The sequence below is a fragment of the Danio rerio genome, chromosome 8, assembly GCF_049306965.1.
Source record: "Danio rerio strain Tuebingen ecotype United States chromosome 8, GRCz12tu, whole genome shotgun sequence".
Classification (NCBI taxonomy): domain Eukaryota; kingdom Metazoa; phylum Chordata; class Actinopteri; order Cypriniformes; family Danionidae; genus Danio; species Danio rerio.
This window is the reverse complement of record NC_133183.1, coordinates 26443407-26460978: the sequence shown is the minus strand read 5'-3', so window position 1 is coordinate 26460978 and position 17572 is coordinate 26443407. Positions and strand designations below refer to the sequence as shown.

Sequence of the window (17572 nt, the reverse complement as noted above, 5' to 3'; positions counted from 1 at the left end):
AATAACTGATTTATTTAATCTTTGCCATGATGACAGAACATAATATTTGACTACATATTTTTCAAGACACTTCTAAACAGCTTAAAGTGACATTTAAAGGCTTAACTAGGTTAATTAGTTTAACAAGGCAGGTTAGGGTAATTAGGCAAGTTATTGTATAATGATGGTTTGTTCTATAGACTATCTGAAAAAAATATAGCTTACAGGGGCTAATAATTTTGACCTTAAAATGTTCTTTAAAAAATTAAAACTGTTTTTATTCTAGCCGAAATAAAACAAATAAGACTTTCTCCAGAAGAAATATTATTATTAGACATGCTGTGAAAATTTCCTTTCTCTGTTAAACATCATTTGGGAAATATACACACCAGTGCATACTCAATTAGAGAAGCTTGGTATTAAGTGCCTTTGACTGTTACTATTATTTAATTCAATTGCGTAACATGTCTTTGACTGTGGGAGGAAACCGGAGTACCTGGAGGAAACCAACGCAAACACAGGGAGAACATGTAAATGCTGCCCAGAAATGCCGACTGGCCCAGCTAGGACTTGAACCAGCGACCTTCATGCTGTCAGGTAGCATGGCTAGCCACTGAGCCACCGTGTTGCCCGATCCTAGAATTGAGGAGGTGGGAGAAGGGATGAATGGGTTGGGTCTTCCAAAGCGAATCTAGGGAGTAAAGCTAAGCTGGATATTTATGTTAAATTTGGAATAATACGATTGGCAGGATTATGATTACTGATAGGGACCGGCTGTCAATAGCCGCTTTTCCACTATCTTGCTGAAGCGTTCTATAAGTAGAACTGTGCAAAACGAGGCCAGACAGCACGGATAAGGTTTCATTTCCTACAACAAAGCTCTTTAAAACATTACACAAAACGCATACGTAAACGTAAACGGCTCCCTTTGTTCAATTCATTTGTTCATTCAGAAAAATAAACAATGATAAGGCAACAATAATAGAGCATTTGTGTAGTGGCAGAAATATCATTTTGGACAGGCCTTGTCAAAAGTGAGCAAAACTTTCAATAATAAAATTATAGCACTTAAATTATTTCATTTTTAACAATCAATTATATTATGCAGTATTTTTATATTAAAAGTTGCTAATGATATAAAATATACTACATTTTGATGGTAAAATATAACCATTTAAGTGATGGCTGTTATTTGTTTCCGTATTCAAACATTAAATAATGAATGCAGCAAGTGAAATAATAAACGAATATGAAACAACACATATATTGCAGCATTTAAAGCATATAAAGGACTATTATATTTAGCAAAATGCTGCTCTTTTACCTTTTTATTTTGATCATTTTATTTTTATTATTATAATTATTTTTGTGTTCATAATTAACTAAAAAGTTGTAGGCAAATTATTGCTTGACGTTTTAAAAAATATTTGCATAGCTATTAAAGATCACAGAGAATAAAAAAAAACAAAAACACAGAAACATGTTACACGCTCCATAAATGTCATATAACTTATGTATAACTGAATCATATAATTGCCTATAGCTGAAATGATGAAAAATGCTTATTTTATTTTTATAAAACATGTCAAAACATATTGATATTTTATGACTAAAAGCAATACTGACATTTAAGAATCCATATTTATTTAATTCATTCATTCTTTTGACTTGTTTATTAGTGCATATATAGGCTACAATATAAATCATACAACAGTACCTTGGACAGTTACAGTGCCCCTCCGTAAAACTTTCAAGCAAAGTCTTTTGGACGGCCGACATTACAACACGCCGTCCTTCAGGTGGTCTCGCCGGTATTAAAATAACAAGCTGTCGTGGCTTTAAATTAAAAAGAGCAATTATTTCCTCGTTAAATAAGTCTGCAAGTTCATATTCCATGGATATAGCGATGTTGTTGTAGAATTTGGACATTGACAATGCTAAGCGTGTCTTTATTCGCTTTATTAGATGCGCAGGAGGAAAAAAAAGTCTTTCAGCAGCGCATGTAGTCGCTGGTAGTTCTCTCCCAGTCAGAGCGAGTTTTGTGCTGTGAAATACAGCGCTGCGTGCAATAAACTCACATTCAGGCAGGCGAAGTAGGTCTGTATTCAAGTCAATAAAATAATAACTTTAATGAATAAAATATCTTCGTAAGAATGTGATGAGTTATTCACTTCTCTGCCAGAGACTGCTCTATGATTTTAAAACCGTTTTCAAACTGTATCGTTTAGACCTGGATCATTATTTTATATTAAATGTACTGTAGTTTATTGAGGATGTCTGATGACTAGCGAGAAACAACCGTAACCGTACCGAAGTGTTCTTAGAACAGTTTGGCATGATAGTGGAAAAGCAGCTAATAATATCCCACTCCTTTTGAAATTAGTTTGTAAAACTTCACTTATTTTACCTCTGTGACCCAAAAAGCTAGACTAACCCTAGCCTGAATCTGAAAGACATATGCGAGGAGGTCCCACCATCCTGCGAGGACATTTCTGTGAGGTAGATGCGGGAGATGATGAAGAGCAGGAGGGAAAAGGAGTGAAGTGCCTGACAGTCAGTCTTGATCTGGCCTCCTCATCAGCTGGTTTATAATCACTGTCACCTGTGTGTACAATTAAAATACATTCAAATATAGGAAATGATGAAATATATAGAATATAATCTGCACTCCACTGACCTTGATCATCAAGAACGCCTGCATCAACAACGTCATCTTTTTCCTCTTCAGGCTGCTCCTCCTTCTTGACCTCAACCACTGCTCCAGCTTTGCTTTCAGATTTTCGAGGACTTCCCCGTCCATGTTTCCTTTGGCCTGGACCGTCAGCATGTGAGACAGCACTTCCAGAACGAGAACCAAAAAAAAAGCCTGTAGGCATCAGTACTGCTGGAAATTTAAAATCAGCATAATCCAGTTGTGCCTTTTATTTCGTAACTATTTAGTGCTGATTTGGTGTATTTGTAAGTGAGATGGCTTCTGGAAAAATAAACATAAGAGGGAATTTGTTTTAATCTATTGGGAACTGATTGGAGGTCACTACAACAGACGAATTTGGATCTAAAAAGCCTCTACAAAGTGCCCAAAGGTATTTTCGCAAGCCCTAGATATAGACTCAAGAAGAACTGTGTGCTTTAAAACGGAGAAAACAATGGAGCTGATATTAATAAAAAAAATGTCAAACATTTTATGAATGTGTATTTCAGTTTAATAAGCAGCAATACCACTGAACACCACTGTACCACTGAACAAATACAGTGTTCTTTCAACAACAGCGTGTGGAACTTCTAGCTTTATATATTTTCATTTAACACACTGAAGAATTCAATCAAGAATACAAATTAGAACTTGTGAATCAGAATCAAATCAAACTGTGACACAAAACTGAGAGCCAAAGAAGCTAAACCCAACCAAAGCATCATTCTTGTGCAGCATTACACCCCAACTTTGTACCATTGAAGAAGATATGATCTCCAGGTGGCACGGTAGCTCAGTGGTTAGCACTGTCGCCTCACAGCAAGAGGTTGGCTGGTTCGAGTTCCGACTGGGCCAGTTTACATTTCTGTGTGGAGTTTGTATGTTCCCCTTATTGTAGGCATAGGTTTCCTCCCAAAGACATGATAAAGGTTGAGGGCAAACTTTATAGTGGCTTGAAAAAGCCTGTTAAAAGTAGATTATTTAGTTTGAAAAAGTGTCAAGATGACAAAAAGAATGTTGAAGATCCTTGCAGTCAACAATTTAACCATTTAAAGACTGAAACAAGACAGTCCAGCATGAGTTGTTAGCAAGATTCTAGCATGAATTGTTACTAGTATGTTTCTAGCATGAATTAAACAAGGATCAGTGTTTTCTCATCATCCTTATTATCGTTGCTTTATTAATTTGATTATTTGAATCAGTTTTTACCTGTGAAATGATTTTGACTACTGAATAAAGTAAACACATTGCTTAATATAAGAATGTTCAGGTCATCAGGTCACCGACTTTTTATAATTCTATTTTCAGGAGCCACCAAACCAGGGCATGGATCATGGAGACCTCGAGTGGAACTGAAGGACTTGATGATAGTAAACAACTGTTGTCCTGTTTGTGTTGATATTATAATGATGTGTTAATACTGTCTAAAGTGATTTTGATATTATTATTATTATTATGTGTTAATAATGTTTAAAGTGATTTCCTTTTTATTCAAGACAGACTTTGTGTAGTGAGAAGCAGTGGTGTAAAGTAACACTACAAATACTTAAACTGCTGTAATTGAGGACATTTTCTCAGAAATTGTAATTTACTTAGTAGTTTTAAAAATGTGTGTTGCCTTGAGTACATTTTCAGTGCTGTATCGGTGCTTTTACTCCACTACTTTAACCTGTAGTCACTACTTTATTTTGTCTTGTCTATGGGAATAGGAAAAATCAGTCTTGAGATTCCTGTCCAGTTAAATCGCACACAGAAAGTAAATCGCAACATAAAGATCTACCTCAAGACATGGGCGATTTATAATTGCAGCAAACTGTTTGCAAGCATTAAAATTGTCCAAAATCTTTATACTCAATGACCCAGAGACTGTTTAGATGCATGTCACTGATGAGAAGATCATGGGTGTTTACTGTATGATGACCGAAATGGCCTTAAACACCCAGCAGGCACAAGACCTCAACACGACATCAGACTGACGTTGTCTTCCAATGTCAAGGAGACGCTGCATTTTGTTTGGAAATGAAAATCGGATGTCCAACCTAAAATCAACGTCTAAAGATGTTACAGCTTGAGGTTGTGTGGACGTTACCACAATGACAGCTATCAGATGTTGGATTTTGGTCAGTATTTGACATCAACGTGATGTTGGTTTAAGATATTGGCTTGATGCTTTTATAACATAACCTAAAATCAACCAAATATCAACGTCACTTGACATCATTATTGTACATCAAAATGTCTTTAGACGCTGACTGGACATTGAATTATGGTTGCCAATGCATCAGCTTTTTACAGCGTAATACTTACTACTCTCGAGTACTTTAGAAAGGGCTGATACTTTAAGTAATATTAACAACAGATAATTTTACTCTACTTGCACTAAATTTATAGGCAAGTCATGGTACTTTTACTTAAGTATGATATTTCTGTACTCTTTCCACCACTGATCATATGCAGCAGACAACAGCTTTGTAAAACCAGAATTGTACAATATTATAGCACAACTAATGCAAGAAAATCAGTGTTAGATTCAGATAAAGAGGCTTTGATTTCTTTGGTTTGCATTTAAAGTTCCTGTTTGTAGCCATGTTTAAAGAAAGACATCTGTAAAACTAAAGAAGCTAAAGATGAAACAGCAAATGATCAAAACCTTCTTTATAAGCATTTTAGCTACAGCTAGGAACTGTTTCATAGCAATATGACGTCAATCCTCCAGCCTACCGTTATATACAGACTGTCATTAAAGCAGCATCCACAGAGACATGTCCATTATTCTTCTTAAATACAGTTTTCTCTATACATATTTATTTTACCTTTACAAGGCTAAACATTGTAGGAACACAAAGATAAATTTCTTTCACTATTTACAAAGGCTATAAATGAAACTTACAAAAAATTATAAATGACTGATGATTCTGGAAGAAGTCTGTGTTACTTCTCATGGCAGTTTGTGATGTTAATTTGGAGCTGAGATAAGTTTCTGATGTTCCGTCTGTCTCTGTGTGTGTGTGTGTTGATAATGTGTGTGTCGTGGTTACTCAACAGTAAACACTAAACGTCATGCTGGATGCCCTGCTGCTGGTTGCAGTTGTTGGATGCCATGACAGTGTTAGCATGTAGCATGTTCACACAAAATCAGTTCAGTTCGCAGTTAAAACAATTTTTTACCTTTTTGTAACTCTATAAAACCTAATGTCAACAAAATCTTCAATCTACAAGAATATTAATCATTATTCCAACCTGGTAGCATTCACATCGGTCCAGTGGTTTCTTCGGCTAGAGTGGGTTATTTTGGTGAATGAATCTGTGGTTGAAATGAATTGTGAGAGTCGATTCATTGACCTGTTCATAAATGCAACCGTTGCTTTGTTACTGAATAAATGTCTTATTCACTTAAAACATGGCTTTACTGCCACCTACTGGCGGGCTCAGTTAATGCATGGAAAACATAATTTTGACTATAGTTGTATATTTTTCTTTATACTTTATTTTAACATTATTCATGTAAAAAAAGAAGAATTCATAAAGGTAAAGAATTCACAGAAAATGTTTATTTAAATTGCAAATATTGTGCTTAAATGAAGAGACTGCAGTCTGAGCGGAAAAGAGAATGGAGAAGGATGTTAGGAGTATGCCACTCTAAACAGTTAGGAACCACTGATATACAGTCTAGATAATAGGTCATACCCATGATATCGAAAATGAGCTCAGATTCAATGCAAAAGTAGTGTAACATTACAATAGAGACGGAAATATTGCAATACTGTAAACAATTACTTTCAAATGACAGAAACTAACTAAATATTAAGTGCTACATTTTGGTAGTAATTTGCAAATGAAAGCAAAACCCAGGATGGTAATAAATAAATGGCTGTAAGTAACTGTCAGCTCTTATCTATGGTTTTCTAATGTTGTCACTAATGTTAATTGAGAAGAAGTTTTAGATAAAAAATTTTTTTCAAGTCCAGTTACATACAAACATTACTAAATTAGTTCATTTAAATTAAAAACATAATGAGTCACTAAATACCACACAGATATCCTTTAAAACTATTATTAAAATGAGAAATTACATCGTGAAAGACTTATTTTATCTTTGCCATAATCACAGTAAATAATATTTGACTGGACATTTTTCAAGACACTTCTAAACAGCTTAAAATGACATTTAAAGGCTTAACTAGGTTAGTTAGGGTAACTAGGCAGGTTAGGGTAATTAGGCAAGTTATTGTATAATGATGGTTTGTTCTGTGGACCATTGGAAAAAAAAAAAAGCTTAAATGGGCTAATAATATGACGTTAAAATGTTTTTATTTATTTTTTATTTTTTATAAAAACTGCTTTTATTCTAGCCAAAACAAATAAGACTTAATAATAAGTAATATTTATACTATACTCAATAAATAATAAAACTGCAGAAGAAAAATATCAGACATACTGTGAAAATTTCATTGCTCTCTTAAATGTAATTTTGGAAATATTTAATAGAGAAAAAATTAAAAGGTTTCCCAGAGGTGGCTTGCAGCAGGAAGAGCATCTGCTGTGTAAAACATATGCTGGAAAAGTTGGTGGTTCAATCTGCTGTGTCGACTAAGATTAATAATGGGACTAAACTGAAAAGAAAAAGGGGGGATAATAATTCTGACCTAGTGTGTGTGTGTATAACGTGGATGTGTGGGCACTTTAAGGCAAATTAGCCAACATTAGTTGTTTGAGTTATTGTGTTTTAAAAAGTCCCCGCGTGTTTTGAAAATGTTCTTTCGCGTTCCAAATGGAACCACGTAACTCTGACATCATCAGTGGCTAATTAACGCTGACTGAATCAAGCAGAAACCCTCATTGCTTCTTTCGACGACTAGTAGTTCAGTATTTACTGCGATTCCACACAACGGTGATAAAATGGCCTTTTCAAAGTTAATTTCCCGTTTAAAGAAAGCGTTCGGTATCAAGCGTGCACACGAACCACCCCGTGAGCCACTCGCATCCACCGGCAACATGACAGAAAACCACCGTCATCCGATAACCGATGACCCGCCCCTCTTCCAAGCCTGTTTCCCCAGAAGAGCTACTGTTGATGGTAAATTAGGTTTATGAATTTTAATTACTAAAACAATGCTAAAACACACCGAACATGTCAGAGTAGCTGTTTAAAGATAAGAAATAAAACTGACTAGAAACATTTAAGAATTTTAGGTAGTTTCTTAAAAGGGACAGTTCACATAAACGTGAATATTCTGTCATAATTCACTCCTAAAACCTGTTTCAGGTGCTTTCTTGTGTTGAACACAAATACTGAATTCAGCCATTGACTTCCAGTATTTTGATTCCTACAGTGAAGTTTAATGGCTGCTGATTTCAGGAATATTCTTCAGAATAGGTCTATTTTTGTGTTTAAAAGAAGAAATTCATAATTAATTGTATTTATGCCTTTAGATATATAGTTTAAACATACTTTTTTATTGCTAATTATCACTTCAATACAGAAAAACTGCAAGATTATAATAAAATACATTGAGTGATGTCTTTGCAAATTAACTTCAAATATCTAGTCAAAAGAGTTACAGAATCATCTTAATGATATTCCTTCCCCTCTTTAGATCCGCTCCCTGTACTGGAGATCCATGACCTACAGGACGAGCCGATCAGTAGCTCGAAATTCTTTCACACTGCTGTGAACAATCTGGAGCTGGAGGTTCTCCAACCTTCAATTCCTGATGCTCCAGCAGAAGAAGACTTGGACTCCACTGTGAAATCTGAAGTGAACAGCTTTGAATCTCCAGTAAGCCAGCAGTTCTCAACAGACGGCATCTTTGAAGCGTTCAGCGGAGACTCTGTGCAGGTTGACATTGACTCTGCACTGGATGAAGACTCGGAGTCTTCACTGAATCAGAAGGTCTTACAAGATGACTCCGCTGATGATTCTGCACTGAGTCTTACAGCAGATGATGAGACCTGTTTGGACAATAGTAAGTTTATTGCTAGAATTCATAACATTTGTTTAGGCTTATCAAACATTTTAAAATTATACAGTTGAAGTCAAAATTATTCGCCCTCCTGTGATTTTTTTCCATTTTCAAATATTTCCCAAATTATTTTTAACAGAGTAAAGAAGTTTTCACTTCCTTCATTTCCTATAATCTTTTTTCTTAGGGAGAAAGTCTTATTTGTTGTAAACTGTGTTTTGTTTGGTTTATAATTTAATAAGATTTTGTGTCCAGTCAGCTAAATGTTCTTCTTTTTTAACAGATGACATCAGCTCCCGCTACAATCTGGGAAAGCAGCTCGGTGAAGGAGGTTTCGGCTCCGTTTTTGAGGGGATCCGCATACAGGATGGTCTGCAGGTATTCATTTCTGTAGACTCAAATTCTTTGATGAAGTTCACTATTTAAAGAACATCATCAGAAACATGCTTTCATTGTTTTGACATTTCTGAGAATTCAAATTGATGAAACCTCTGTTCAGGATTTGAATGAAATGATCTGGATGCACATGTTAATTGTTCGCTTATTTCTTTAAACAGGTGGCTGTTAAATTTGCCCAGATGACACCACGTATGCGAGATCTCTGCTCTGTAAGTACACTACACTTTCTGTTTTTCTCTTCTCAGTCACTGTGTTCAACTCAAAATGTCTTATATTTAATATTAGACAACAGGCTGTGGTTAAAAATCCTTGTTTGAAAACCAACATCATTATTTTGTTTTCAGTCTCATGACCAGCCACCTCTAGAGATCACCTTGGCAAGTATGGCCAGCAGTGGCTCCAGGTGTGCCAATATAATTCAGCTCCTTGACTGGCAGGTCTTCAAAGACCATTATGTCATGGTCATGGAGCGGCCTACGCCAAGTATGGACCTGGAGGCATTCCTGCAACTCAACGGAGGCGTCCTCACCGAGCAAACGGCACAAACTATCATGGGCCAAGCTGTTCATGCTGCCAATGTTTGCTGCTACCGGGAAGTATTCCACAGAGACATTAAGCTGCAAAACCTGCTTGTAAACCCAAACACACTGGAGGTCAAACTGATTGACTTCGGCTGCGGAGATTACATGATGGAATCAGCATACTCCACCTTTTCTGGTAGGTGTTTTAAATAGGGTTGTCAAAAGTATCGACTTTGGGACTGACATTTTAAAAATGTCCAATTGAACGCTGTTAAACACCACTGATTGGCCATTGGTGTTCACATGCTCAGCAAATATGACTGTGATGAGTGTCAGTATCGATACTTTTGACAACACTAGTTATGAATGTACATAAGCATTATTAATATACGGTTTAAAAGCTCAGTAATTAGCACACCTGAAACCCATCTGGTATATTTATCAACATGATGCTGACACAGAGATTTAACTAAATGTCTCTCCTCCAGGCACAGAAGCGTACATGCCGCCAGAGTTTTACAAAAGAGGATGTTACCATGCCAAACCAGCAACTGTCTATTCTCTTGGGGTTCTTCTCTTCACATTGCTGCATGGAGATTTCCCAACGACGTATGACCTGTACTACCTGGAGCATGACTGGTCCAAATTTACCCTCTCTCAAGGTGAGATGTTCATCAAAGAACAAGTTAAAAAACAGTTTACTAATAATAATAATAATAATAATAATAATAATAATAATAATCTCACCTCTCCTTTTGTTTTTCACAGAATGCTGTGATCTGATGTGGGCTTGTCTGCAGCAGATTCCAGAGCACAGAATTCTTCTAGGACAGATGCCTTACCACGACTGGTTCATGCTGGAGTAGCCAGTTGACACCTTTGCTGTTAATATATAGTGTCTTGTTATTGTATTATTCACTTCTTTATTGTTACAGTTGTTTTTGTGTATTTCTCTAATAAAAATATATATTTTTGAACTCACTTGTGATGTGGCTTATATTGTGATCTAGTCCCAGTGACAAAAATCTGTCATGAGGTTTGAACAGCATCCAGTCATTTATAACACACACTGCAGTTGCCACTGGCGTCATTAAGGCGCATTTTTAGAACTACACTTTTAAAGAATACAGTCCAGCGCTGCCCTTTACCTGACCCAAAACCTAAACATATCAGTCACTGAGACATCAGCAAATCATACATATGTCCAATGTTTTACAGTGAAATCAGAGCTGTTTTTAGAAATGTTTTAAAAGAGAAACATCGTAACATGAGAATGTGACATTCAATACAAAACATCTGCATTTTCACAATAAGAGCACCCAGTTTTATTAAGGTCATTGAGTATTCACCGCCCTCATGACAATTGTGCTTCTCAAACAAAATATTCAGTGGTATTTCTTTAAAGTCAATTCTGATAGTGTAGTTTGTGCAGACACACTGAGGTTTATCCAGTGTTCAGAAGTCTGAATCATCCACATTATTTTATACGCCTCCAAAAACATGTTTACTACACGAATGTCCAGCGTTTGCTAAACAAATAGACTGTTCAACCCTTTACGTTATTAATTTCTTACAACATCTCCAACTATGCTAAAAGCAACGAGTTCTATAGGAAGATGTTGTAAGAAAGTAATAATGTAAAGGGTTGAACAGTCTATTTATAGTAATGTGTTTTGGGAAACGGGAGTGACAACTGTATGGAATTCAAAAGTTTGCATTCTTAATCACCTGTTTCTAAATGGTCTGTCTCTAAAAGTGAGGGGGACGTATGCCCCGTCCCCCACGGTTGCTACGCCCCTGCTTACAACATCTCCAACTATGTTAAAAGCAACAGGTTTTATAGGAAGAAGAAGAAGAAGAAGATGAAGAAGAAGAGGTAACATTTATTTTGATGGTTCATTTAAGTTTTGTCATTAGATTATAAGACTGTTGGGTTTGGGTTAGGGTTAGTGTAAGTTGACATGTACTAGCAAAGTTTCTTTTAGTCAGTTAAATCTCTGTCAAAGGAGCATATCAAGCTGATTATATTATCAACAGATATTAAGCAGACAGTCTACTAATACTCAAATGGACCATCAATATAAAGTGTTACCCCATTCTTTAATAATGCCCTAGAAAAAAGAAAATCAGCTTCATTTTCATCTCTAATAGTCCACATTTTCTGTAAGGCTGGTGGTGAACTTTATTCAACCTTCTACCAAACTGAGGTACAAGTAAATCTAATCTTTGTTTAAGATGTTTGTCAGATTGATAAATAATTTAGAGATTATCAATTCAATTTCTAAACATCAGAGCATTTTAAACAGCAGCTAGTGTGTGAGATGTGCTCAACCATCACTGCTTCATGTTTTGGTTTTCACAGACAGATTAATCTCTATAATGATTTGGAGTTGTAAAATGGATGAAGTGTGGTCATATTTGTGATTTGATTTACCTGGATTGATCAGCTGGTTCGTCTGAAACACTGGCTGTAGATGGAGAAGAGCTCCGGACTGCAGGTTTGATGGTGGATTTTGGTAAAAGAGCAGCTGATTTTACTCCGCTGACGTCTCTTGAGGCTGTTAGAGAAAAACAAACGTTTTAACATTTCTATTTATTATTTTTAGTCACAAACTCATTATTAAACACAATATCCACAGATTTTTTCATTCACTCGTTTTCTTTTCGGCTTAGTACCTTTGTTAATCAGGAGTCGCCACAGCAGAATGAACCGCCAACTTATACAGCATACAGTATGTTTTACACAGCGGATGCTCTTCTAGCTGCAACCAAGCACTGGTACACACCTATACACTCTTGCATTCACACACATTCACTACTGCTAATTTAGCTTATTCAATTCACCAATTGAATTGTCCTTTGACTCTGGGGGAAACCGGAGCACCCGGAGGAAACCCACATGAACACGGGGAGAACATGCAAACTTCACACAGAAATGCCAACTAATCCAGCTGGGGGCTTGAACCAGCAATCTTCTTGCTGTGAGGTGAAAGTGCTACCCACTGAGCCACCGTGTCATCATTCCACTGATTACAGCACAGCAAAATACTTCAAAACCACCAAAGATGATTATAAAAGGATAAAAGCAATGTTAAAGTAATTCTCCCTGAAGAACAAAACATTTGAATCTTTCAGTTGGATTCAAGCTGGAAAAACTATTACTGAGCATTAAAAAATCATCTAAAGACTGAGAAAATAGACCCCATATTCTATTGCTGATTAAATTATCACTGTATGTGTCGTATTATTATTAACTAAATGTATGAATAATGAATTAAATGTAGCTGAAATAGAATACAGCCCTGGTTTTACATTACAAAACATAAACACACACAATCCAAGAAGTTGCTTCAATGTAATGGCAGGATTTACACTACGATTATCCAAAAAACAAATGAAAAAAACATTCAAACTCACCATGCGTCAGTGGAACAAGAAGAAAGAAAACCAGCTCAATCCTCCTGTGATATTGATGTGTGTAGAGGACTCTATTGGGATAAATAGAGCTCAGACCAGACGAGCTGCAGCATTTTAGATCATCTAAAGAGGTTTCACAGCAGATGATGGAAGTTCAGCCTGGAGAACATTGCAGTAGACTAATATACAAATCACAAGTGCTTGGACAAGAAGTTCACAGCCTGCTCTGTTACAAAGTGTCTGATCCTTCTAATTTTGTGTAAAGAAAACAAAGCTTGCACAATCATGCAGGTTATGTGACCACTGAAGGACAGCTGAGCATCAAGACTTCTGAATGAATTAAAGGTATAATTGTAGATGACCCTAGCTGAATAGTGAAGTTCAGATGTCTTTGTCTTAGTAGCTTTAAAATAGAGCATCATTTATAAAAGTTTGATGGATTCTTGGTAGTGAATGTACAAAACAAACCAAAGATAAAAACTGATCTGAACTTTCAGACGCAACTTAAAATACATGCATAAGACACTGAATAGGAACAAAAATCAATATGTACACGAGTATAAATATTATTAAATCATATGCAGCAGACAACAGCTTTGTAAAACCAGAATTGTACAATATTATAGCACAACTAATGCAAGAAAATCAGTGTTAGAATCAGATAAAGAGGCTTTGACTTATTTGGTTTGCATTTAAAGTTCCGGTCTGTAGCCATGTTTAAAGAAAGACATATCTGTAAAACTGAAGAAGCTAAAAATGAAACAGCAAATGATCAAAACCTTCTTTGTAAGAATTTTAGCTACAGCTAGGAACTGTTTCATAGCAATATGACGTCAATCCTCCAGCCTAACGTTATATACAGACTGTCATTAAAGCAGCATCCACAGAGACATGTCCATTATTCTTCTTAAATACAGGATTCTCTATACTTATTTCTTTTTCAAGGCTAAAGATACATTTCTTTCAATATTTACAAAGGCATAAATCATATTTTGAGAGGATCTAACTGTACATTCACCTTATAAATGACTGATGATTGTGGAAGAAGTTTGTGTTACTTATGATCAGCGCAGTTTGTGATGCTCATTTGGAGCTGAGATGAGCTTCAGATATTCTTCTGTCTGTCCGTGTGTGTGTGTTGATGTTGTTAATAAATAATGTGTGTGTCGTGTTTCTACTCCTCAATAAAAGTGATGACATCATACTGGATGCCCTGCTCTTGCAGTTGTTCCAGTTGTTCAGGTGTGGCTTCAGTGTAAACCGGGTCATTGCTGCATCTGCAATAGCTAAACACACACATTGAGCAAATTTAATCATAATAAGAGTAAAAAAAATTGAATTGTAAGCGATTTGTAGCATTTGTATTTAATCATTTGTATGATATCAATTTCTGTACCTTACTGTAAAAAATGCTGGCTTCCTCACAATTCCTTTATGTTTTCCCAACAGAAAACAAGTTAACGTAATTATTCTTATGAAATTAAGTGAATTAAACATAAAACAATTAAGTTGTCCCCAAAAGTGGTGCTGTTTTAACTCATTTTAAAGTCGTTTGAACAAGCTGAAAAGTCATTTTTTGGGTGCTGAATTCTGTTAGACTCCCAACAAAACAATACAGCTCAGTTTATTTGTATTTTAATATTTGCGCTATTGTATTTTTCTATGCTTTTAAATTGTTTAATATATTTGATGTGGATACACTCCACTTCATGAACAAAACATCTCAATCATGATAAAATGAACAATTCTTTCTAAATAAAGCTATTTAAGTCATCTGGTTAAATGGTATTCATATCACAATATCCAAACATCACAGAAAAACTAAATATCACAAAGTCATTTATTTACAGTCTCATGCAGCCATGAAAGCTTGTAGTAAATAGTTCTGTTTTTTGCATTTTAAGTAAAGGTAAAAGGTGAAAGGTCATACCAGTGACCGCTGAATGAGCGACTGCTTCCAGATCTTCAGGGGCCACAACCTGCTGTTCAGTGGTGATGGGGACATACTGGATCTGTCCATCCTGAGACAGAGCAATCTGACACACAACACAGAGGAGATTTACACTGACACCAGGGAACATTTAAACAAAAAATATGTACTACAAACAGAATTTGTTTTCCTTTTTGTCTTTTAAAATGTAATGAATACAGGACAGCTTTGTCAAAACTGTCGTCCCCATTCAGATGAGTTTGTGAAAAAGGCCGAAAAATGCTGTACTATTCACGTCAGGCCAGTAGTTGGCAATTTCTCTTTATAAAATACACTATGTGCATGCAAACATATGTTGTTTATAGTTTTGTTTTATTGTGAGGTAATCTGTAATCTACACTTACATGCCATGTAATCTACAAAGCCAAAATTTTTATTTAAATCTGTAGCATTTTCAAAAATTTGGTCTTCCAAAACCAATTTTCGAAGATTTGTGTTTTCAGGCCTCTCAAAATGCCATTGTTATGTAAATAAATGTTCAAAATGGAAAAAGACAAGAAAAAAAACAAAACAATAAAAGTTTCTGATTTAGTTAAGACATACATCATGCATTGGTTTTAATGTTAATGCTAAGTAAACACAAACAGTTCAAGTACCTATAAGAAATCATGTCACATTTGAATTACAGCAATTACAACGTGAACAAAGTAAATAATTGTGCTTGTATTGGCTCTGAACTCAACCTGTTGTTCCTGTAGAAACGTCCCATCATGTTCATACTGAATGTGAGGGATTTGCCCGTCCCCCATCTGCAATTAAAAGTCAGGGTTTCAGTCCTAATGATGAAACATAACATCCAACAGACCATACAAGTGGGGTCTCTAAGTTCTCTAAGTTATCCAGAGTTTGGGAAAAAAAACTAAGTAAAGTGGTTGGGAGTAAGAGTTGTTATATTGTAAGGGAGTAAGTTGTTGTATATATTGTTTTGGAGGTTAGTTTTGCGTTTTTATTTTCCTTACCACTCTCTCTCAGCTTCTCACTCCACTATTAGGTTTCTTTCTGGTTTAGGTAACTGACCATCATTGTTATGACAGTGCCAGATCCACCAATCCCTGGATGAGCCAGTGTGTGGTGTGCGCTCTGCCTCGGCGTACTTTTGGGTGCCACGTTTTTGCATTTATGCCATGCTTAGGTTATTAGGTGATTTATTATCTTTTTTATTATTCACTGTGGTAATTCAAGTTTACTTGTTAAACTTCGCTGGGTTTGAGTAAATGCTTTGATGCTTGTTGTGTGATTCTAAACTGAGCCTTATGACCTTTTTGTTAGGTTTGTTTTAGTTTAGATTGATTTAGTTAGGATTAGTTTGAGTTTTGCCCCGTGTAGTTTAGAGTTTTGTAGTTTAATTAGTTTAGATCGGGTGTCGTGAATGAAGTTATCGATTCTATTTTCATTATTTATTTTTGACGCAAAGTTTAGACGTTAGATTTAAGGATTGTTTTGTTTTGTTAATTTCTTTGATTTGGCTTTGATTTGGCTTACATTCATTGTGTACTCAGAGAATTTTGTAAATGTATATTTCTTTTTCCATTATTATTGTTACATCTTTTGCTTAAACCATTGAGTAAAATGCTTAAATTCTGAATCAATTCCTGCCTCATCCTTAATCTGTCACACACATTACATTTGTCCCACCTAAATGTTATAGCATTCATTTTAAACATCATAAAATCATAACAAGAAGTAAGAAATATAGTCTTGTCAAAGATGTCAACATTAAGGCAGTTTTTTATTAAAACAAAATATGAAAGTGAAAAAGAGAAATAAGCTTTCTTTATATTATTTTACATACTTTAGGGGGAAACTCACTTAATTTGGACTTTTTTGCAGTGTAATGACTGTCATACTTTTTACAATGATTAAGAGGAGACACAAACTAAAATATAATTCAGTGTAACAATAGATAATAGACTTTAGAATCTTATCAGACATATTTAAAACAAGAATCATTTGATAACATGTTCATAACTATATTTAAAGATCATAGTTTAGCACCAAAATACTAAGAAATTATTATTTGAAATCTTTATACTTTCCACTATCCTTCAAACCACTAATTTTTTCTCATTTGTCTGCAAAATCTTTAGACAAAAAGGTTTAAAACCTTAAAACTAGGGCAGGAAAAAATCACTTATTATTTTATATATTTTAGTAAACGTAGTTCAAAATAAAAATCTCTTCAAAACCAAACTTTAGAGTGTGTGATTACTGCTTGTCTGAAAAAAGCTTTATTAATTGAGTCATACCTCAGTGACCTGGTTGTCTCTGGTCATTAAGTGCTGTACGGTCTGTCCATCTACTGTTGTGATCTGCTGAATATATGTTGCCTCCTTCTAAGAAAAGAAGCATTTTGTCAAAAACATGCCTCTAAAACCTGAGTTTATATTACATTTATACATTTACCACTTTATAAAATCTAAACCACCTTGCATTAGATACAAGATCAAATGTAATACTCTTCTTTGTGATTTTCCATAACCACCCAACATTAAATACAGGCTGTAAATGAGAAAGTCAGAAAGACTTTGATCCTGAGCCACAATGATGTGTTTCTGACCCAACGCTTGCTGTAATCTCTCTGGGCTGATGACCATTTGACCCGCCTGCAAAT

General features: G+C 35.3%; 2 protein-coding genes across 6 annotated transcripts in view; one reads left to right on the top strand and one right to left on the bottom strand.

Annotated features, from left to right (window-relative positions):
• The window catches only part of LOC137496355 (uncharacterized), a 27588-nt gene extending 10016 nt beyond the window's left edge, over nt 1-17572 (bottom strand). Inside the window, exons 1-9 of one of the 5 annotated variants that reach the window (XM_073910386.1) lie at nt 17387-17572; nt 17208-17294; nt 15645-15710; nt 14902-15007; nt 14177-14257; nt 12231-13094; nt 11989-12112; nt 10302-10436; nt 6203-8623 (exon numbers count right to left, since the gene is read on the bottom strand). In XM_073910386.1, the coding sequence (XP_073766487.1) occupies nt 12934-13094; nt 14177-14257; nt 14902-15007; nt 15645-15710; nt 17208-17234 (441 nt within the window). In that variant the 5' untranslated portion in view covers nt 17235-17294; nt 17387-17572 and the 3' untranslated portion in view covers nt 6203-8623; nt 10302-10436; nt 11989-12112; nt 12231-12933. The other 4 variants (XM_073910384.1, XM_073910385.1, XM_073910387.1 and 1 more) reach the window with 4 other exon arrangements.
• On the top strand, nt 7470-10535 carry LOC101883541 (serine/threonine-protein kinase pim-1). The gene is made up of 7 exons (XM_009304026.5): nt 7470-7748; nt 8269-8637; nt 8918-9012; nt 9192-9242; nt 9378-9750; nt 10043-10216; nt 10323-10535. Exons 1-7 carry the CDS (start codon nt 7571-7573, stop codon nt 10418-10420), a joined length of 1338 nt encoding a protein of 445 aa, XP_009302301.2. The 5' UTR covers nt 7470-7570; the 3' UTR covers nt 10421-10535.